Here is a 24,043-nt window from a genome sequence, read left to right on the forward strand (position 1 = left end):
ACTTCACGTCCCGTATTTTAAAAAACCCACACACATTACAAAGCTGTAAAAAGAGTAACTGCACCTCAAGCTCTGAACGAGGACAAGGCACGTCCAGCCTACAAAAATCTTTTGTGGTAACAAGTGAGTCTTGTGAAATGGTTCTTCTGTCCAGCAGTGACTGATGGAACCACGCTGGCCAGGGGGCTCAGCAGAGAGAGAGAAGGGAAAAGGAGCAACAACCCCATTTCCTTCCAGTCTGTGATTCCTCCCTCTTTTCTCAGAAATGATCAGAAGGGAAAAATCCACCATGTTGAAGTTAATACAAAAATATTAACGCTTCTGTCCATTCGTTATACACTGTTATATCTCTACAATATAACTCTTTATACTGTACAGCTATAACATAATAAAAGGTGCAATTCCTTTAAAAAATTCACACACTGCACATTTTTATTATTTTATTTAAGTATAAACTTTTTTTAAACACTTTACATAAATTAACTCCTCTGAGACTAATATTTGATGTACAGTAAATTGTAATTCATATAAAAATCCATAAACAACTTGTTTCACATAATTTACAAAAAAAATCAAGCTTCCTTTGCTTCTCTGTGACAAGAATTCTATTTGCCATTTTCCCAAGGTAAACCCCATTATCACCATAAAATCCATTACTAAATTTCGATTGTAGCATAAATTGCTTGTGCCAGCGTCCTTTCAAAAAGCAGCACTGTTTAAAGCCATTGGGGTGTCCACACACAAAGAGTTTTTGTCCCCCCTCTTACATGAACAGAGATTATATACCACATCCTAGGCAGAGAAAGGAAGAGAGTGAGAGAGGAGGAGGAGGAGGAGGAGGAGGAAGAGGAGGAGAAAAGAGACTAAATCTTGTAAGCAAAAGTCAACAATTTAGTAATATTTGGAAACACTGTATCGCTTTCTTTCTTAGTTACTGGAACAGGCAGCCAGTTGGAAACTCTTTAGATCTTTCTTTTAATACTTTCAGTCCAACTTGAGTGCAGTGATATGCATATGTAAACATATTCTTTAAAGCAGATCACCTTTAAGGTCATTCAGAAAAAAACAACAACTCCAGTTTTTCTTTTTAATATTATCATTCTTCTGGAAGGCTCTTTCTTTGTTGTAGAGTCCATTCAGATTGTGCTACAGAAAAATCTGAGCAAAGATGTACATTTAGGCTCAAGTAGTAATGCAGCACACAATTTGGTCTCCCCTCTTAGAAGACACTGGCACGGAGTCCGTCTCTTTGGCAAGCCAAACTCAACCAGTGTGTTACCTCTTTCCAATCTCACTTTGCCTAAGAAACTGTATATTGTTAGCACTGTCAGCTAATTCGGGGTATTGCTCAACGGAGAGTACATAGTACCCATCATATCCTTGAACTTTTCCAGCACTCAAAAGTTGCCTCTTTTCCCCTTCTGTCCATAGCCTGGCACCCTCCTCTCCATCTCTCACTCGTTGCTGTTCTCTGGCCCAGGCATTGGAAAGAGCCCTTTGCCGAGCCTGCTCTAATATCCGTGCCTTCTCCTCATCAAGGGTCATGCCATAGCGGACGTGAAGTGCTAGTGCGCCGTACTGCATCTCAACATCGGCAAACCTACGAGTCCTGCCATTCACAACGGTGGTGGACTGGGAAACTGTGACGTTAATGCCATTCTCCAGCGCCTTTCGGCCACTTGTCAATCTCAGCGTCCCCAGGTCACTCTCGGGTGAGGTGGTTTTTATGAAATAATGTGTGTCCTTCCCTTCAACAGTGAAATGCAGGTTTTCCAGGTAGTATGCACTGTTCAGAACAGCTGCCACTTTGATACAATCCTCATTTGCAATGTTAAGCACATTGGTCTGCACTTTGCCTTGATTGACAGCAAGCATGACTCCTTTCCCAATCAAAGACTTCACAGTTGCAAACCACAACCAGGATTTCTCACCACCAGGTCTGCGCTTGCTGATCTGGACTTCTGCCATCTTTCCTAGGGATAGGAAAGCCTTTGCTTGCCTTGCCACTTCTTGCTGCACTCCAGAAATTGGCTGAAAACAAGAACAGTTTTTTTTTTAAACACTCTCTCTAGTCTGTAGATTTCAGCAGTCAAACATTTATTGGCATGGTGCCTGCAGCTGACACATGATATGCCACAATTGACACTGCTGCAGCTAACTGAATTCAGAGACTGGATTCCAGTCTTACAAGTTTTAGATTGCTTGATATTGTTCAATATTTTATCATTTTTGACTAAGAAATTTAAAAAGTAGCACTGAATCACTCTGAAAAAAAATTCAGTCAACCGATCAATCTTTATAGTGATCATTAACCAGCCAATCAAAATAAAATTTGAAAGATTGTACCTAGAGAACTGTTATGCTTCACTAGTTTTTATATCAGTATTTATTATGTTAATTAACACACCATGAAATAGTACAGAAGTAAAACATCATCCAGATAGGAAGACTAATGTAATGAACTGATTTGCCAAAGAATTAAAAACAAAGACATCTTCAATGCACACTTATAACGCAAATAGTTACCCAAAAGATTATTACCTGTATTCCTATCAGTAGTTTTCTAGAGGTTTCCTTCAGTGCTTTCCTCATCACAGAAATGAACAAAGGCCTATCGTAAGAGTCATGTGCTTGCTTATATATTGGTTGAGTTGAATTGATATTGTCTATTTATTACCAAGGGTAATTTTTTCCTGTGCTATAACATTATCCAGAAAGGGAGTACAAGCTCCTCCCCTGAATTCTTTGAACTTTCATGTCATTGCACAGAAGATGTACCAGGTACAAAAACTTGTGATAAACTTTGCTATGGGAGAGCTGTGTCTGTATCCTTGGGCAGCAGTGAAATGTGGTAGTAGCTTTGGGCCACTAGTATCTCTCTATCTAATCTATTCCACAGTAATACACTGCATTTTCAACAGCTTTGCAGTAGCTGCCCAGATCTGTGAAATAATTTTTCCCACTGGTGTAGAGTTCCACATCTTCAATTTCTTTTAGGAAAGGCTGCAAGATTCACTACTTTTGTCTTGCTTTCAATTTGGCAGGATGTGGCCAGATATTCTATCAGGAGGTGAAGGTTCCTTTTTGGATATTCATGTCACAATAGAAATTCAGTTTTAAATTGTTATATGAGCCTAAGCTATGAAAGTTGCATTCAATGCTGGGTAGACTTTCAGAGGCTTTAAAGATGCATAAAGATACGTACTATCTGCCTTTCTTCTCAATTCCTTTCTTATATCCTCTTTTATGCTTTCATTTTGTGCTTATTCCCTCCTTATCTCTCCTGTCCACTGTTACAATGCCTTTGGGGGTCTGCCTCCCTCCATTCTTTGCACTCTCTTTGCATTCTTCAACAGGGAAACAGTCATCTTGGCTGCACTGTGATCACTGATGTGGGTAAGGGAGAGGTAAAAGGCCTCCAGTGATTTCATCGTCACATTTTTTCTATATTGACCTTGACCAAGAGCTGAGTGAACTTGTGAGAGGAGGAAAAGGGCTGTGAGCAAGAAGGAGAAAAGGAGCAAGATGCAGTTTTCTCCACAACATTTTTACATCAGCACTTCAACTGTATTAAGTAAATACTGATAGCAGCGGCTACATCAGGAAACTCATCCCAAGATTTAATATCCATTGTGGGGGAAGGCCCTGTGTGAATCCTTCTCAGCACTTACATTAGTTTCTGCATGCAGAGGAAGGAAAAGCCTACTCTGGTATACTTTTTATAATGGCATGACTAAGATTACTGCTGTGAAAACATCACTTGGAAAGCTGAAATACACAATGTTTCTTGATTTATGTAACATGTGAAACTGTCTTGACTCTTTATTTTAAAACCTGGCAACTCACAGAGATCCTTCAGAATAAACCTGACGGGCTAGCGACTGCTTAAGGTTTCTTGTTTGCTGCTGGTACCTGAGAACTTGACGGTGCATGGCCTTTTGATTTCTGAATAAAGTTTATAATTGCTATTTTCCTAAATAGATATTTTCTATTTTACATTCCACTGAGTTTTGTAAATGATTTAGTTTTATTCTTCTGTTTCGCAGTATATTTTTTTAAACAAGGAGTTTTATAGAGTTTGGGCTCTATATAACTTAATACATTGTACCTGGGGTGATTTTATATTCAATATTTTATCTTAACATATAAAACATGGTTAATATTAAAGACAAGTAAAATTGTACTGCTGAACAGTATGCATAATTTATATTACCTGTTCTTCTGTTTCTTTCACATTCTATTTTTTATTACATTTTTCACTTTTTGCCTGGAGGCAGGGTGCTGCTATCAATCCAACCTTATAGCTTCCACTGGGAATGCTATAATTCTAAACAAAAAGGATTTTAAAATACTATTATTTATTGATTAATCATTTCCTCCCTCTCAGTTTAGGATATGTTAAAATTTAAACCTAGTCTTGGGTAAATGGACAAAAAAATTCCCTACAGAATTAACATCTGTTATATGAATAGTTTGGGGACAAAAGTGTACCAAGAGGCATCTCTACAATGTACATTTAAAAAAAAAATTCAATGTATGCCTCTAAGGACTTTTCAATACTCTAACAGAACCTTTTATTAAATTTTGTTGCAGTTTAATTTTCATTTTTTTTCCTTACCGGTACATCATCCCATTGCTGACTCTTCACAAGTTCATAGGAGGGTTCAGTTAAATCAAATTTAGGCACAGGGAAACCTGGTATCGCATTATGTAGATGAAAACCAAATGTCACCAGCCAGCTGTTAACATCTAGAAAGCAATTATGAAGTAAGTGAGAAAAGTATCACGTGTCCCTCAATATTTGATTGAATTTAGTGCAGAAGAATTTGAATGAATGAAACTGGATAATGCTTTGAGCTTTAAAATATATTTGGTGGTGCAAATCCATGGCAGAACTATAGCTTATTTGCTTAAAAGTAGTTCTCATTCTGACAAATGGAAGTCCATTATTATCCATTGTGGACTAGAAAGAGTGGATGGATCTCCAGAGTCTGCACAGTTTATATTGCTTGATTCAGATTATATATGCGCAACTAATGAGCCAGAGAAAGAAATGTAGTGAAGCTATTTTTTCAATGCACTATACAATCCGGAATAATTTGAAGTACTATGTATTCTTTTGGTCACAATGACACACACTGTGATTCCATTTGCACCACATAATTTTTCTGTGAGAAGATAAGGTTATTAACTTCATCAACATACCAGGGGCAATAGATCCTCACATCCCAATTTCAACATTTTATCTATCTAGAAAACAGGAATACTTTTGGTTGAGTTTCATATGAATTCAACTATTGCAAGACAATGAGGAAGAGCAGGGATCATTTGGGAAAATACTGCTATGGATATATGATCATGACTATTGCATACACACACACACACACAGATCTTTTAGAAAAAAAAATCTTTTCAGTGAATTAGCAAGATCTTAAAGATCCTAATTTGGGATAAGTTTGGTCCTCTGACATGGTTAATAATGGAATTCCACAGTGTAACTGTGACCTGTCCCTATTGTTGCTGCAATGCAAATGTATTAAGCAGTAATGCATAGGTGGCATGATTCTCTCTAGTATATGCTAGGATCATATGTGCATTATAATTAGGCAAATAAATTATGCTAATAATTCATTGTGAAAAGGGAAGCACTATTCTTAGATACTGAGAGCAGCTGGCATTAATATTTCAACTGAATTTACAATTAACCTGAATCCATTTCTTTGGAAGAAAGGAAATTGCAAAAGAATACAATGGTGTCCAAATATATCAACAGAATACAAGCATATCATGAATTTGGGGGGGAGGGGAATACAAAAATGCTTAAACATTAAAATACAAGACTTCTTGGTCTAAGGACTCTCTGTTAAGGACTTGAAAGCATAGCAAATTAAATGCTATGTAAATTAAAGAGCACTACTATTTAATCTACAGATGAACACACAGCCATAAACAGCAAGAAGGCATGCTTGTGCATTACTTTTCCCACTGATAGACGAGTGCTTGGAAAGCTTTCCTTTTAAACATCCAAGATGTTATCATGCAAGTAACAAATCCTAGTAAGTTTCCTAGATGTAGTTGCCATCTGGCATAATAGTACCCACAGTATATAATAAATTTGCAGGGTTATAAACTGTTGCTATGGTAACCAGTTAGTCAAATGGAAACATCAAAACTTCATTTTCTTTTGAATCCTCTAAGAGATAAAATATTCTGTAGAGACAAGAAACAAGGTCTATTATAAGGATTTTTGATAATTCTTAGCCTAATTTTCTATTAACTATGTCTATGTCTACCCATGGGCTAAAGTGAAATTCTTACTAGGAAATAAAGCGACCATTCTGAGTACCTTCTATAGAAACAACAGCTCAGATAGACTAAATAAAGATAATGATATACCTATCTACAAATATATTTTACACAACTGTATGTACTTCTCATTTATGTGAAGCAATCTAGAACACACACACAATTTTACCTTATTAAAATATAGTCTTTCTCCTATTAAGTTTACAGTACATTGCTATCAGATGCTGTAGTTCCAAGGTGATGTACAGTATATAATGTAATTTAATAAAAAACAACACAGAATTGTACTTCATTAAATATATGTATTTACCTGTGATATAATCTTTCACATCATGTATTCTGCTGGCTGGATTGTTATTTCTAAACATGTATAGGTTAAAAGGAGCTGGATCCGTCCCTATTTTTTTCCAGATTTCAATGTCGGGTGTAGTCCAACGGCCTGCCAATATGTCATAATCTCTTTGACCAAAATGAATGAGTTTGGTTAGTGGGTCATAAAGACCTCCATGGAATCCTATCACCAACTGGAAATCAAGGTTAGAATCAAAATAGATTTCGCCATATGCTGTGTACTGAATCTGCTTAAGCATTAAACCATTACTACTGAAAACAGCCAGTGGTGTGCCAGTGTTGTCTGAGGCAATGTAGAACTCATCTCCGCTACTAATCTCCATGGCAAATAAATGTCCTTGCAAGTCATAATAGAGAGAGGTAATTTCAGAGCTTGAGTGGTTATACACATGAGTTATCCTTGTTGGATATGTGAGATCTGCATAAAAAAATTGAAGATGCTGTCCCAGGCTGGTTTTACTGGAAACTCGTCTTCCAAGTCCATCATAACGATATATCACTGTCCACCCACTGCCTTTGCTATAAACTCTGGTAAGGAGGCCCTTTGAGCTGTATTCAAATATCTCAGTACCCCTCTGTCGCAGGAATCCATCTTCATCTAACCGGTATTGAACATCACCAAGGCGAGTGATTCTGTCCCTCAGATCATATCGAAGTGGTGTCAGTCGAGCACTATTACTTGGATTCAACAAGTGGAGATTGCCATTCAAATCATAGTTGTAGCGCCACATTATTTTCTCATTAAGATAAACTGTCTGTAGCTGGCCATCAACATCATATTCATAACTGTACTTGGTAGTGTTAGCAAATGGCCCTATTTTAATTTCTCTTTTAGTTACTCGGCCCATGTTGTCATACTGAATTGTAATCCAGTACATAAGAGATCGGAATATTTCATACTGAATTTCCTTTATGCGACCATGAGCATCGAAGTGTTTTGTGTAAGTCATTACAGCTGTTGAAATTATCTGATTAATATCATAATATATAACCCCAAATTTTCCAAACTGCTCAACTTTTCCAGAAATGTCATCAAACTGGTAGAGATCAATAGGCAATGGAGTTTCATTGATAACACCTTGCATGCTAGTCACTCTGAAGCTATTGTCATAGCTGTAGTCAAATCGGGCATTTACCATTCCATCTTCACTAAAGCGGAAAATCTGTCTGTCAATCAATGGACCAATTTGCCTGTATCTAATGGTGCAAATAAAGCCATCACTCTGGAGGTTTACTGTTTTCAGAACTCCTGCTGTCTCATCATAAGTAAAACTGACTCTTGTGCTATCATACAGAATTTCAGAAAGCCTGGTCTGCCTTCGGTATTTGAATAAGACTCTTCGGCTTGTGCCCAAGAAAGCAGTTTGTAACAGCTGTCCTTCTTCATTGTAGTCCATGATGACAGAGGCATTACTCTCTGGAGGATTATAGATGTTACGATAGTAGCCGATAGAACGGATAGTCTGCATAGTGTGGCGAGCTACACTGGGCATGGTTATTGCAGAAAGCCGATCCAGCAAGTCATATTCAAAGATATACTGCCGTTGGCTATGCAGTAAGAGAACCATTGACTGAAAAGAGAAAATAGAGTTTAATCAAGTGCCAAAACTATTGGTAAAATAGCAACACTGTTTTTGACTAAATCATCATCATTTAAATTGAGTAATCCTTGACCTTACATATTGGTAATTGCCTAATTCATTTGGATACTTAATTGTTAGAGGATCTATAATGAGTCACTCCAGATTCCTAATGTGCTCTTGTTGTGACTGAGTCATCCTTTTATCAAGCACTCACAGCCAAACAGCAGATTGTCAATGGACTGGGATAAGTCATGTTTAATACCAACAAAAGTGAGGCTGTCTTAAGCCAGCAACTCAAGAAGGGAACAACATATGGAGGAGACAATTTCACTCCTGTAATTAGAGATAATTTAGTGAGAATTTTACTAGCCTGAAGATCCCTGAACCTCCTCTTTTATATCTATTTGTCAGATGGGCGAAGCAATTGGCTTGTTATTTACATCAAATTTTGCAGAGCTAATTAGTCACCAAATGATTCCTTTTTTAAAGCTTTGGCATTACACATCACTACCACTGTTATTTTATATTATTCACATGAAGATATATAAAACTCTCAGCATCTGTCACTGTTGGAGGCTGTTTCCACCTAAGGCAAATCTGCTCTGTCCCCCTAAAGGACATCAAGCTAAATGATGATAAAAGACTTCTTATACTTTGTTCAGTATTGCTATGCTAGGAAGTATGTAATTAAGTATGCAGCACTGGTATAATACCATACTGCATTTTGGGCAAAAAATCCTAACTCTGTGCCAAGAACATAAATGACAAACTTTGCCAGACCTATGTGAGGAAAACACATTAGAGTGTGTGTTTGTGTTTGTGTGTGTATGTGTATGTATGTAAGAGAGATGCACAAAGAGAAATTATTGTTTAACTTACTACATTTATGCTGCATTTTAGAACTCTGCTCAAAGGGTTGACTTGATACTGAATACACTGTCCTTGGTGCCAAGTAAAAAAAAAAAGTTTTCCAGATTTTTAGATTCCCTTTTCAGATTTAGACTGGATAAGTTACGACTGATTCTTGTTTTTATTACTGTGAATTTTAAATTTTAGTATTTTTATTTGTATTAACAGACACTCTTAAGAGTAACTTCATTTGAAAAAATAGGATATTAAATAAAAGATACTCATCACAATATTGAGAAAGCTAAGGCTGTTAACTTAATATGACTGCTCGTAAGTAAGAATCACTCAGTATACCCAAATATATTGATACTGGTATACCTGAGCGTGTTTCAATCTCACTGAAATCCCAGAAATGTATAATTCATTCCCAGTTATTTCAATGACATAATTAAATTTCATGAAGTTGTACCCACAGGCAACTAGCTAGTAAATACCAGTAAATCAGATTTATCTTACACATATCTCAATCAGTTTTCTGGGATGGATTTTCCTTAAATGTAGTGCAAGAGTGAGGATGTGGGCTAGGACCAAAGAGATCTGGGTTCAAATACCCACAGTTAGAGAATTTACTGGATGGCTAGGATCAATCATTATTGGTCAGACTAGCCTACTTCACAGGGTTGTTGTAAAGATACAACAGACTGGGGGAATAAACCATAAAAACCATATATGTTACTGTAAGCTCTTGGAGGAAAGTACACACACACAAACACACACACACACCTTCTTTCCTGTCTAAAACTGAATCTCATGCAGCAATGTATTTTTAAAATTCTATGCAGCAATAATTCTCTAACTGAACTGCAAACTGACATACCAATTGCTAGTAGAGTACCTTTTCAAGATATGTGTAACTCCATGTTTTACCATCAGCAAATACTCTAGATACAATCCTTCCCTGTCCATCATAATCTACTTTTTCACTAGTGGTGCCTCGTTGGATGCTACCAATTTGACCCGTAGATGAATAGGTAACATTGACAGCCATAAGCTTGCTGCTTGGGAACCAGAGGGTAGGATGTCCTGATGTATCATAGGCAATCCTCAACAGAAATTTACGGTGATCATCATAAATCTTCTCTGTCTTTGAAGTCCGATCAAAGTCAACTGAAAGGAGGTTCCTACCATTAACCTTTAATGAAACAAATAAGACAACAAAATAAATAATTTTGTTTGGGCATGAGCTGCTTATTATTTCTTTATAAAATCAGCCATTGTTTGAATACCATTGTTTAAAGATCATTTACAATGATTGATTTTCTTTGTCAGTAAATTAATTTAGCAGCTTCTTAGTATAACAGTCAGGGATTAGAGTGCCATTTTAAAAGGTTTCATTAAATAAAGATGTACTGACATTTATTCAAAATGTTTTCAATTAATGCTGATAGAATTTAGTTAAATGCTACTATAATTCAACAATATATACATTGATAACTTTTATAATATTCAGCAAGATTTACAGAGGATATAGCAGAATTATCACTATAATGATAATAATGAAAAATCAAAATCAAAGGCCAACGAATAGGCTGATGAAATGTAATAATTGCTTTTCAAATTGATCATCAAACTTAGATACTGACAGTTATTTCACATAATGAAATTAGCTTATTCTATAGGTAAGAAATTTTGAATGCTTACTTACTTTCTAATTTTATAAGGTGTATTATATGTATATAGAATATAATATGAAGAATTTTGTGGAATAAATTCTCTGGCCAATGGATCAACTGAGCTGTATTGCTTGTAGCCAGAAAGAAGTGTTTAAACTCTGAGAAAACTAATATTCTTTAAACAGACATAAATTATTCAGACTTTCATAAATAAAAAAGAACTTTATCATTTTGATCTAATGGCCAAGGACTATAGAATTGTCTCACCAATTTCTGCATGCCCAGTTTGGGATTTGTGTTTTGTGAATGAAATCTCCATATTAAAAAAAACTTGACTTATTAAAGAATGGTAAATTATACTAAATCAGTAGAGGTCATTTACAAATATATATGATTAGCACCAGGAAGTCAGATAAGTTTCTGTAACCTATTGCAACAAGAAGCGGTGAAAATTAATCCTTCCTCTTTGTACAAAAAATCTTAATATTTTCTTACAAAAAAGACAGAAGAATAAGCTTGTATATTCACTTCACTTCACTTCTATTCACTATTTTACTTTCTGTTTGATCTTTGCTTTTCTTTCACTTTAGTGTCAGGTTTTACCATGTTAAAATCCTGTAAAGACATCTGCTACATTTAGAAAACAGAAATCTATTGAAAAATGGATAAATGATTCAATGTTATTAGTTCTGGAAACTTCAGGAGATGGTAGGATCTGTAAACTAAAATATTTACTTTGTTAGGTAGTCCAGAGATATAATGAATGATTTCTGTTGGGCAATATAAATAAAGGGTCCAAAGTTTTCTGATTATATTCCAGATGTTTTTAAAGGAAAGCATTTTAACAAGGGCAGTGGATTTCTGGTCTTTAATTATCTGAATGCAGAAAGAAACATCTATGCCAAATTGGGGTCCCACTGTTCAAAGTCTTTTTCAATAATCCTCTAGGCAACTGTAATTTGACTCAAGTATTCAAAAATGAGGGTCAATAAGAATTGTTTACAGTGTATTTCTTTTCATCATCCTGTTTTGTAAGAAACATTTTTGAAAGTTTTCTAAGCACATATGCATTGTACAAATGTATGCTTTTCTGGAAAGGGTGCAGAAAAGGAGTAAGAAATAGTAAATAAAAGGTGTAAGATAAGAAATAGGCAAAAGATAGGAGAAGGAAATATACCTAAATCTAGTTTACACCAAACCATTCACTATAGCTCTCCATACAAGCCACTAATGCTTCTACCACATTTGTTCATCGCTTCTCACATTGCCTTTTGTTCTCCCAACTTGTCCCTTTTTTCAAGATTGCATCAACTCTATCCAGTCACAATTTTCTCAGCCTTCCTGTTGCTCTCGACCCATTCATTCTTCCTTCAGGTATATTTTTCATAGTTTGATCCTCACCCAATTTCCCTCTCTGACCAAACCATCTCACCTTTGTACTGGTCACTGACTTTTGTATTCACATTTATTTGACGCTCATTAATTCTTGACCCTACCTCTTTTTGTTTTACCACAGATTTATTTAAATACCCCATTCTCACTGCATTCAACTTATTTTTATGTTTCTCCTGACCTACCCAATTTTTAATTTCTCCTTATCAAAATGGGTAGAAGTACATACTTATACACATTTACATTTCTTTCAATACACATTCATTACTTGCAAAAGAATACATACCATGTATTTCCTTTCTATCAGGATTTGCATATCTTAAAATTTCACTATTCTTTCCCATTTTAGTAAACTTTCAACAAGGTACACAAAGCCAATCAATGTTACTGTGATTCAAATCCATGCTTGAACCACAGATTAAGAAGAGGATGTTGACGTTTTTACCCCCTGCCCACACAATGCCACTGTTTTTAATAAAGTTATTATAAAAAAAGAAACCATTTGTAGCACTGTTTTAATTGCACTCTTCAGTATATCACTATATACAACTCTCTAAAACATCCCTTCTGGCATTCCTTCATTTAAGTTCATCACTTTTAACTCCATTCATTCTCCTTCTTGTTGAGTCTTTTTTTACTTACTTCCAAAACATACTAATCATTCCTTGCTGTCTCTGGTTACATTCTTTGCAACTATCTTTTTCTCTCTGTACACATTAACTTACTCTCAGCATCATTATTTGCAGGGACTGTTCTCTCATAAAGCAGTCTTTTTTATACTTTCCATTAGAATAACCCCCACATTTCTGTGATACTCTTTTAACGAAATTTTCAATGAATTCCAGGCAACCTCCAAATCCTCTTTCCTTATATTCACTTCCATTCATTCTGTTGGGAGATTAATTCATCTTCTGCCAGTTTTTCATTCACCTCATACATTCTCCTCCTGTAGTCATATACTTACATTCATACCTTTAATTCCTTTCTTCCATGCCTTTTTTTCCTTGATTTACTTTTGATACTATCGAATAATGGTCTGCTCCACATTCAGAACTTCTCATCTCCCCTATATCCTTCACTAATGCCTCAATCTTTAATAATAAACAACCATATCAGTCATGCTTTTTGAGTCATTCACTTCCCCTGCGTATTATGCTTCAATGACATACTGAAAACAAACAAACCTTTTTGTAAATGGATGCTCAGAAAACTCATTCATCCTTTGATGTCCAAATGGCCTAAACATTTTTTCCGTACTCCGTTGTCTTTTTCCTACTATCTATTCATGACACCATCACCTAACAGAATTCATTCAGTATGTTGAACAATTTCCCCAAACCTTATCTCTGATTGCCATTCACTGGAAAGTAATATGTAATTATCACCAACCTATGAATTTTACTTTCAAACAACCTCAACAACTGACATGACATCAATTCATACTTTCTGTATATTTTAAAGCCTTTTTATTAATTAAAAAAGTCACTTCCATACTTGTATTTATCAATACCATTCCATTCTTAATTTCACAGGCATACAAAACATCAGTCTTCATTTCATTTCATTTCTTAATTCATGCCTTTTCCATTTACACTTTTTAGGTTCCAGGTTGCACTCTTCCATGTGCCATGGTTGTCACCAGGTGGACTCATGGATATTGACCTCTGCTGCCCATCATGGCTTTGGTAAACTGAGGTTTTTCCATAGCACATTTTAGTGAAATAGAGACTCATGAAAAGTGTTGGTTAGGTTACCAGTCTTAATCACACCTATGCCATATGCAGGATCCCCTGCTAACAGTAGGGACAGTGTGGTTAGTTTTTGCACACTGGAGATTTCAGATAGTATGCTACAAGCACAACTAAAAACCATTTTTTCCCCAAGCATGCTGGCACTTTTGTATGAAAGCTAGTATCTCTAATTTAGATACCAACTGTCAAAACCAGGCCAAGAACCATGCTGAGTCAGTGTCTTCCAACTCTAGTTCTTTATTGTTCCCACCATATAGACAGAATCTTGCCAGACTAAAGCTACTCTAACTAACACAAGCACAAATACCCTGAGAGACTCTTGGGCAAGGCCACCTTGAGTCTCTTTGCTTTCCCACCAACAGACCCTGGACTACTGAGAGTTCTCTTATCTCCCTGGAATGCGCTCCCTCCTCCCTGAGAACTAGCAGCAGCACTGAAATCCACCACACTTACAAATCAATATACTATAGCCTGCATTTCACCAATTAGGACATACATTCAGTGAAATGAAACATACCCAGGATTATAAACTTCCTTTTTTAAAAAAGAAACCATACAGTAGATGGCTATGGCTTAATGTTTAAAATTAACCTAAAACACTGTTAATGAGTCTCATCTAAAATGATCATTTCTGTATCTGCAGAAAAACATAGGATTGCATAGGAAAGATTGCATATTTAGTATGTAATGGTAATTAATGTAGTAAAACTAACTGAGGGTAACAAGTCCTATGAACAAATATGGAAAGCAATATAAGCAGCTGAATGAAGATACTCCCTTCTGAGGCATTACCTAACTTCAAATTATATTAGCAAGGACTATTCCATTTCCCTTTTATCTTTTTGGTCTCAAAAGACTTGCTACAAGAAAAAAAAAGTACATTTGAAGCACTGAAAGCTGTCACTATGTCTTCTGTACTATTCATCTTAAAACTAAAAATGCATTAGAAATGTCACTTACTCTGAGCTTTCGGCCAAACACATTGACTTTGCCTTGTGCTTGTTCTTTTCGAAATCTCCACTCCACTAAATTCTGTCCATTTTCTCCTGGAAGGGTCATATTTCTTTTTGCTACAGTTGGATTGGCTGTACCTGCTAAAACATGTGGCTCTGTTTGGTAGTGTGTATCCAGGCCACTGGCATAGATGATTCTGAGAGACCCATCATATCCAATCTGGTAGCTATTTCTTAACTGGTCTGAAATGAAATCAACACAAATATGTATTCCTAAACCATGACTTTTCACACTAAGTATTCATAACAGAAACCAAGCCAACAAATGCTTTTTTTTAATGCAACTGAATATTTTAATTTGGTGTATGAACTTTCAGATTTACTACTGAGCTGACTTCTTGATCCACATTCCAATGTATGCCAAATATATACTGTAAGAAGCATTATCTTTTACATCTATATGCATCTTCAGGTTCATTTCAGAAATGGAATGTATATGAAGGTTTTTAATCAATGTGACTAAATATTTTTTTGAAGCTTCACTTGCAGATTGCATCCAAAACCAAAGAAAGTGTAGTCATAAAAGTTAAAGACACAGCATAGGGTTGTAGCATAAGTCCTACTGAAGTCAGTGGAATTTTCTTCTAAATAGGTATGTTTAGTATAGAAGATTAAGGCTTTAACCCTATACCTATACTAAATACAGCTAACCTTCAGGCTATTCTTAATCACAAGTTGTAATAAACGTAATTTTTTTTTTGCTTCAATTCAGTTTTCTCTAAGAAATATTGTTGATGTACCTTGGACCATTGTATAGAACGAATCAATTGAGGATAGGTTTGAAGTGATGCTGACATCATCTTCTCTGCTAGATGATTCAATGTCGACAGTAATGGCCCTTTCCATTTCTCCGTGTAGGTTAGTGACCACTCCAGTTGGAAATGTGACATTGGTCAATCTGCCTTCACTGTCATAGCTAAAATAATAAACAAACAAACAAACAAACAAATAAATCCATCCATCCATCAGAAGCAAGACCAAATTGTTTTTACTCACTGATTAAACTAAACTGGAAATCTCTGCTGGTAACACTGTTGAGGCATTTTTGGGTTTTGCGCCTGAATTATGCACAATGAAGAAATGAAGAGTTTAAACAAGCCTTGAAGTTACTGAAAGCTTTTTTAATATACAGAACCCTAGGTGGAAGAAAGAATCAATGGTTCTCTAGTACTGCATATGACTCTTCGAAGTGTTACCAAATCCTACTGCAATCTAATTTGCTATTTTAAAAGGAATATATTTAGTAGGGATAAATTGCTTCATGTTCCAAATTCACCTTCTATAATTAGGGTAGATTTAGTTCACTCTTATACAAATGGTGTTCTTGAGGTTTTTTGTTGTTTTTTTAATTTAGCATGGGCCTAATCTTTCTATGAAGAGAGTGAACCTTGTTCATGTACATTCCTGACAGCATCACATTCTTAATACTACAATGATAAGCTGTACTAGGAACACTAATATTGTAGTGCTATTGTGATACATACACTGAGAAAAATTGAATGGAAAAAGTAAAATTATTAATATAAAAGGAACAAGTGGGACTTGTAACAAAATATTTCAGTATAGAATGCTCCTGTTCACTGTTTGTTTAATCTTGTTTTCCCTCATGGTATGTCTGCCATAGTACCATATCTATCTATCTATCTATCTGTCTGTCTTTTCTGAATGAATTTTGTACTCAGTATTCTTAGAACCAGATTGATATTAATAAATCTCCTTTTTTGTGTGTAACTTACATAAAGCAGTAATATGCGTATCTTGAAATCCAGTAATAAAGGAAACAAGACTATGTCGTGGAACTGATCACCTTCTTTTGTGTATAATTTCATGCTTTTATTTTCATAGCATCTAATAACATTTCTAACGAATTTACTTAAGATAAGTCTGATCATTTGCAAATTAGAGCAGGGCTCCCCCCCCCCAAAACCTCTGGTGCAAGACAATTTTTGGCGGTTAAGGTTTTGCATCATTTAAGTCTGTGTATTGGGAAAAGCTCCCACTTCGGTCTGCAGTGCTCTTCAAGTAATTAATTCTTTGTCCTAAATAGAATACTTAAGTAAAGCTAGCCTTATATAAATACAGAGGTTAAAAAACAAAGAGGATAGGCAAGCTGTTATCAGGCACGTACTTATTTTGGGGGTCAGGGTCTATGAAGAAATTGTTATTTCATTCTTTTATATAGCTTAGGAATTAAGAAAGCAAAAAGTTCTGGTGGGTTCTAGCTCACCCACAGATGATTCTGTTAGTAGTTCTGCTGCACTATTCCCTGCACAGGTTTATAGCTACATTTTTTTTCTTTGCAAACAATTTGTGGCTACTAATTTTACTTAAATTCTGTAATGAATGATGGATCACACAAATAGACTCTGTGGAATCTCTTTGAAATGTTGAATATGCACAAATTAAAGAATTAAGAAGTTACCTCTCCTTGGGTTTTGTTATTAATTGCACTAAGGGACAAGCTGTAAATTTCATTAATTGCACAACTGAAAATAGCTTTCTGTTAATCTTAAAGAAAAAAAGAAAAGAAAGAAAGAAAAGAATACTGAACTTGGGCTCTCCAGCCCTAAATTATGAGTATCCTATTTATTTTTTAATTTTCTACATTTACCCACAACACATTAACAAACAAGCTTAATTAAGAAAGCTTATAGCACTGTTAAAAAGTATGAACTGGCTTCCAAAGTGATGTTGTCTCAAAGCAACAGTGATTACATAATCACACCTGCACTTTTAGATTAATCTTTAAATGTATCTGTCATTGCTTTATTCCTGAATTGGATTGGGCGCAACTGGAAAGCTACAACATCAGCAAAAGGGTATTTTGCTTCACTTCATTTCATTTCATTTGTTACTTCTGGGAAATAAAATGTCCCATCTCACCATTTCCTCTCACTTGGGGTTATATTATTTGCCTCAAAATATGTCAAGAACAATACATTTCCAAGAATACTTTAATAAGCAGTTTTTAAAGGTACTTTTTGAAGTTCACTTCACTTTGTTGATTTTGAAAATAATGATGTCTCCTCCTTTCTCTAGATAACAACATTTACCTTTCTCTTACAAGCCAGGAGCCAAGAGTTCCCTCCACAGTGTATCTGAATGCTTGAAATGTTCTAAATATATGTTAAATTTTATTAGGCACTCTGAAGAATTGTATTATTGTAACTTTATATTTTGGGCATGAGACAGGGCTTTTTAATTTCTTTTCCTACTGTGGTTGTGTATTTGTAGGCAAAACGATAGACAAAGATTTTAAGGGACTGGCAATATCTTTTGCATTTTTTTTGTTTGGAAATGGTACAACAAAAACTTAGAAGATAATTCAGTATGTAGGTGTGTGTGTATATATATATACATACATACATACATACATACATATATACTGCTTATTGTATGGACATGATGTTTTCATTTGCTGTAATCAGTCACCATAAAGGGATGTTAATTTATAAGATCTATTACTAGCTTTTCATTATAGCTATCACAACCTTAAAGAGAAGGCACAAATGGGATTAAACCCATAATTTTATAACTTCTTAAACTATAAAATTACAACATTTTAAAAACAAGACAGCAAGAGTAACAGGATATTCAGCAGCATCAATTCAATTAATGGTTTTCAGCTAGTGCCAAAGGTTTACAAGGGACAGAGTCTACTCCCTACTGTCTCTTTAGAGAATGCTCTGCTATGGATTGATACATAACAAATCACTGGCAGATGAAATACATAACAAATGATAAAGAAAACATTTTTGTTGGATCTTCAGTTCCTAACTGATATGGAGAGGAGATCCATCAGCTAAATAATATCCTGACCCACATAGGGCTTTATATGTGAACAAAAACACTTAGAACCTGGCTTGATAGCAAACTGGCAGCCAGCATATTTCCATCCCAGCAGGCAGGGAGTATGTTCACAGTAGATAGCTCTTTTCAACAAATTAGCTGTATAATTCTGAATATTCAGAATAAACTCAGGTTGGGGTGAGGTTTAAAAGTATCACCACATAAAACCCACTCCAATCATCCAATTTTGAGTTTTCCAACCCATGGGTCACAGTAAATCGAACCAAAGATACTGATTCTGATATGGTCAAAAATATTTCTGTGGCAAAAATAATCATTATTTTCACCCTTCCACTCATCATTATGGTCCTTTACAGACACTCAGCTATGTTATATAACATGCTTAAACAGATATGTTTAACTTGTGACTGCGTTTATATAAACTTGCCAAGCTTTGTCAGTTTTGTACTGTGTGAACCCACGCATGTGGTTAGTATATGGTTCAATATATTGTGCAAACTCAGAAAAAATGAGTTAGTTAATAAACCAGGCTAAATGTGTTGTATGAACACAGCCAAAGGAATATAACCAAATGAACCTGGGACACAAAATAGATTCTACTCTATGAAGACTTAACTGCATCAGAACATGCCAAGTCAAAAGATATGGTATGAATAATCATCATCTTGTTAAGTTAGCTTTGCACATCTGCATAGTTTAAATATGCATTTGTAATCACATGGTGTATACTGATGTAGTAAGTTATCCTAAATGGCAAATACTCTAATATGAAAATTTAGGGGTGAATTTGCCGTAAATATTACCTACTTTCTTGTTTATTGCAGTATTATTTTGTCCCATAGCCTCTGCAAAGAGCGGGCACATGTGATGGCTGTTGCCTCACAAAATCGAACAGTGCTATTTTTGTATTCATTTCCTGAGAGCTAGTAAAATATAACTATTATTTTCCGGGTGGGGGGTTGGGCTCCTTTGAGTCAGCTTTTTTGTGACTGCCTGGACAAGTCCCTGAGTTTTCTTGGCAAGGTTTTTCAGAAGTGGTTTGCCACTGACTTCTTCCTAGGGCTGTGAGAGAGTGACTGGCCAAAGGTCACCCAGCTGGCTTTGTGCCTAAGGCAAAACTAGAACTCACGGTCTCCCGGTTTCTAGCCTGATGCCTTAACCAACACAACAAACTGGCTCTTTTTATTTTCAGTATAGGTGCTGGAGACTTTATTTACTATCAAGCTACTGAAAGTTATTAATCAAATGCAAATCTCTCATAGCATTCTTCACTAATCAAAAATACGAAGTACATATACTACTACACAGATAATCCTATTACAGTTTCTCCAACATTTTTGAACAACGAGATGAGGTAAAACTGAAATATTCAAAATGTGCCCTGGATAATGGAGATTAAAATATCCACACCATCTCAGACTAGAGGCAAAAGTACATTTAAAGCCCTGAAGCCTTTCAACTGAATTCCCTTTGGCATGTTGCTGTGATATATTGAAAAGGATGGTTCTGCAGATTATACCTACAGCAGTGTAACTACTCTGTCATTACGACACCCTGGAGATTTCTTCATGCCAAAAACATTTTAAAAAATAAAAAATAAAAAGTCTCTGTGTGCTTCTCCATTAGGCTCCCAAATAGCCAAGCCCCAGCACAGGTGCCATCTCCTTCATCTCCAAACTTAGACAATGACAGTAACAAAATTACATTCCTCCAACACATGACAGTGCTGGTGGCATCAGATTGAAAGTAAAAAAACCAGAGAGACAGAGGAAGCAGACTTTCAAGCAAGAGATGATGGTCTTTGGGGAGATCAAGAACTCTTCCCAAGTAGCCCTGCATCCTGATTTGGAAAAATTTACACCAACTTATCATGGCTGAACCTTCCTGTATATTCGTCTATACTTTTCCTTTCCTATGAACTTGGGTTTGGATGTTCAGAGATCCTCTGTATGCCACTAAGCTGAAAAAGGGCTAAATGAACAAGCCAAACCGGAATTTAGACAAGATACAAGTGTTTCTATTTCTGGGGGCCAGACTTCATAAGGATCAGATGTGCAGTTTCTAGGTCCTCTGCTGGAAAGCCACATTATGTTAGTGCAAGGTGGGCCTTTTACCAACATTGCAGGGGTAGAATTTGTAAAATGCTCTTTTTGGATTGGCACTATAAAATAGTTTGGAAACTGCAATTGCACCATAATGCAATAATGTAGATGATAAATGGTACTTCTAGGAAATAAGGAACCAGCTGCACTATTAACAGTTGCTTCATGAGCCCAAGTCAATGTGCTCAATATGATATATAAAACCTTATGTAGCCTGGGCCCAGGTTACTTGAAGGACTGCTAATTCCTATATAGCCTGCACCATACTTTTCGCTAATTCTGCTTTTTCTATTGTGAAAACAACTTGCTTTTGGAATTGAGCAGCCACCCTCCTTGTTATACTTCTGGAACAGGCTTAACATGTTTTACTGAGATCCTCCTAGAGTTCTTTAGAATTTTTAAGGCCTTCTTAAGTGGGCTTTAATGGCTTTTTACTTTGGCTTTTATATCAATGTTTGTAAGTGCCAAGAGCCACAAATGGATTGGGCAGCTTATACTTTTTAAAAGAAAACAGTAAAAATAAGACAGAATATGGTTTAATTACTTGAATTTTGAAGTAGGATCAGAGCAATATTTACTTTGTTTTTTATTTTCATTTTGGTCAATATGTACCATTCCATGCATTTTGACTTAATTTTATATTCAGCTGCTGGAATGTAACAATTCAGAATACATCTTTTTACCACAAATACAATATTAAGATTTCATGTTATTTAAACAGATCGTTGTCTGGATGCATTTTTTAAAAATACAAATCCCCATACAGTTATTGGAAAGGATGTTTAACTGATTTACATAACAGAATCATACTTCACTTGTTTTCTGGAAAGAAGCTACATGTATTCTTATTCTGCATGGTTTCTTGTAACAAAAGAAAAGCTATGTTCAGATCCCAAGATAAATTTTCCCATTATCACACCTAGAGAAGTTTATCTGGAGATAAACTGGTCTTTTTGAATAATAGGGGATGTTGCATGAAAGGAACAGGGAGCACTACTGGATAGTAAAGTGCACGGAAGAAATGATTCCCATTCATTTCTTTCCCATACATGCCACATTGTTTATGACAAGAACAGAGAACTTTGGATGCTTGTAGACAGCTATACTGGAGAGGAAAGGACAGGAAAGTTGCTTTAATTTCTTTAAATTAACATAGGGTTGGCAATATGCTTCTGGACATCTCCATTAGTGCCCATTTGGTTCCCTAATCCATTTAAAAGGGCTGTTTAATTTTTCAACTCACCTAATTCCCTATCTTTACAATCACAGCACATCCTTTTTCTGTCCTCATTTAGAATCCTGTATTCTTTTAAAACTTCTACAGTCTTTTGAATGTCTTCTTTCTATTCCATGTTCCTCTTTCACATTCTATCTTGTATCAACCTAAAAACCAACTTCCATTCCTATCTTTTGTTGTTGTTGTTGCAATGTTTAAGTATAATTTACTTCCCTTATTACTTTTCATGGACTATGCACTGGAAATTTAGGCTTATGTCTATTATACTCCTTCAACTTCAGGTTTATACTGCTAGCCTTGAAATCAGAATATTATCATCTTGATGCGCTGATCTTTTGACAGCTGTTGTTAGTTATAAGTCACAGCACTTGTCTGAGGTATACAGGAAAAAATGCCATTACATTCAGAGTCTGACTGTGTTTCCTAGGTGGTGTCCGGCTAGCCATAAATGGAAACAATACATGAATATAATCCATGCTGAATTAGATGGATTTGGGATCCAATCCAGCAGGGTTCTTAATAATCTGAATTGTTTTTCATAAGAAAACGCATAGAACAATCGAGAAACAGATGCTGGCATTTTGCTAAGGAAAGCAATATTCTCAGCACCAGTGCAAACAATTAAGGACAGCTGCTCAACACACTACAGGAAACAACAAAACTTATCTTCATACTTTCTGTCTCTGAGTAGTTTATAGCAACACCTGCCAAAAATAATTTAAGACTGGTTAGCTGCTTTTCTGTATCAGTCTAATGGGATTGGCTGATCTAGCTTGGCCAACAGCTTTGTTTACAGCATCATTCTGAATTTATCAGGAAGACGGATATCTACCACAACGATTGCAGATGATATATGTATAATCAGACCAGGCAACTCAAATGGTTCTTCCATTAGAAAACTATTCTGTTTATGAAGTACATTGTTATAAATCTACCTTATTAAAAATGTAAAAATTATCTGAAGGATGGTGAAGAACCTTGCTAGAAAAATATTTATGTATTTATTTATTTATTTAATTTATCCAATTTGTCCCCGCCCATCTCCTCCCTTTGGGGGACTCTGGGTGGTTTATAGTAATCAATTAAAACAACAGTTATAAAAACCACAATATAAAATTACAATAATAAATAATATAAATAAAAGTAAAAAATAAAAAAGTCCAAGTGGCACAAGAATCTAAAGCAGTCCAAGTGTGGGAGGAGTGGTCTATAGCAGCCATCCCCATGTAGATCTATTCCCCTCTCCGCCCCAAGTGAGGCGGCAGAACCAGGTCTTCAGGCTCCTCTGAAAGGCCAGGAGCGATGGGGCCAATCTTACCTCCGGGGGCAGCATGTTCCACAGGGCGGGTGCCACTGCAGAGGAGGCCTGCTTCCTGGACCCCGCCAAATGAAGTTGTCTTAGAGACGGGGTCCGCAGCATGCCCTCTCTGCACAATCGGGTGGGATGGGCTGATGTAATGGGGAAGAGGCGGTCCCTCAGGTAACCTGGCCCCATGCCATGTAGAGCTTTAAAGGTGATAACCAACACCTTGAATTGGACCCAGAAGCAAACTCGTACCCAATGCAGCTCGCAGAGCAGCGGTGTTACATGTGCCCTTCTGGGGCACCAAAAACAGCTCACGCAGCTGCATTCTGGACCAGCTGAAGCTTCTGGATACTTTTCAAGGGTAGCCCCATGTAGAGTGCATTGCAATAGTCTATATGAGAGATAACAAGGATGTGAGTGACTGTTCGAAGGGCCTCCCGATCTAGGAAAGGGCGTAACTGGTGCACAGCACGTAGCTGCGCAAAGGCTCTCCTGGCCATGGCTGCCACCTGCTCTTCGAGCAGGAGCCGTGTGTCCAGGAGGACCCCCAGATTACACACCGGGTCTGTCTGGGGCAGTGCGACCCCATCTAGAACCAAAGATGATAATGTCCCAGATACGGAAAAACCATTAACCCACAGCCACTCCGTCTTACCAAGGTTCAGTTGAA

The 24,043-nt window shown here is 36.2% G+C and overlaps 1 protein-coding gene across 1 annotated transcript in view; it reads right to left on the minus strand.

Annotated features, from left to right (window-relative positions):
- Positions 1–425: 425 nt before the first annotated feature.
- TENM3 (teneurin transmembrane protein 3) overlaps positions 426–24,043 on the minus strand; it is a 189,061-nt gene continuing 165,443 nt past the window's right edge. The window contains exons 21-26 of the mRNA XM_063310483.1: positions 15,659–15,834; positions 14,866–15,101; positions 9,985–10,281; positions 6,617–8,228; positions 4,619–4,749; positions 426–2,031 (exon numbers count right to left, since the gene is read on the minus strand). Coding sequence (XP_063166553.1) covers positions 1,276–2,031; positions 4,619–4,749; positions 6,617–8,228; positions 9,985–10,281; positions 14,866–15,101; positions 15,659–15,834 — 3,208 coding nt within the window. The 3' untranslated portion in view covers positions 426–1,275. The remainder of the gene's footprint in view (positions 2,032–4,618; positions 4,750–6,616; positions 8,229–9,984; positions 10,282–14,865; positions 15,102–15,658; positions 15,835–24,043) is intronic.

This window comes from Candoia aspera, chromosome 8, assembly GCF_035149785.1.
Source record: "Candoia aspera isolate rCanAsp1 chromosome 8, rCanAsp1.hap2, whole genome shotgun sequence".
Lineage (NCBI taxonomy): Eukaryota > Metazoa > Chordata > Lepidosauria > Squamata > Boidae > Candoia > Candoia aspera.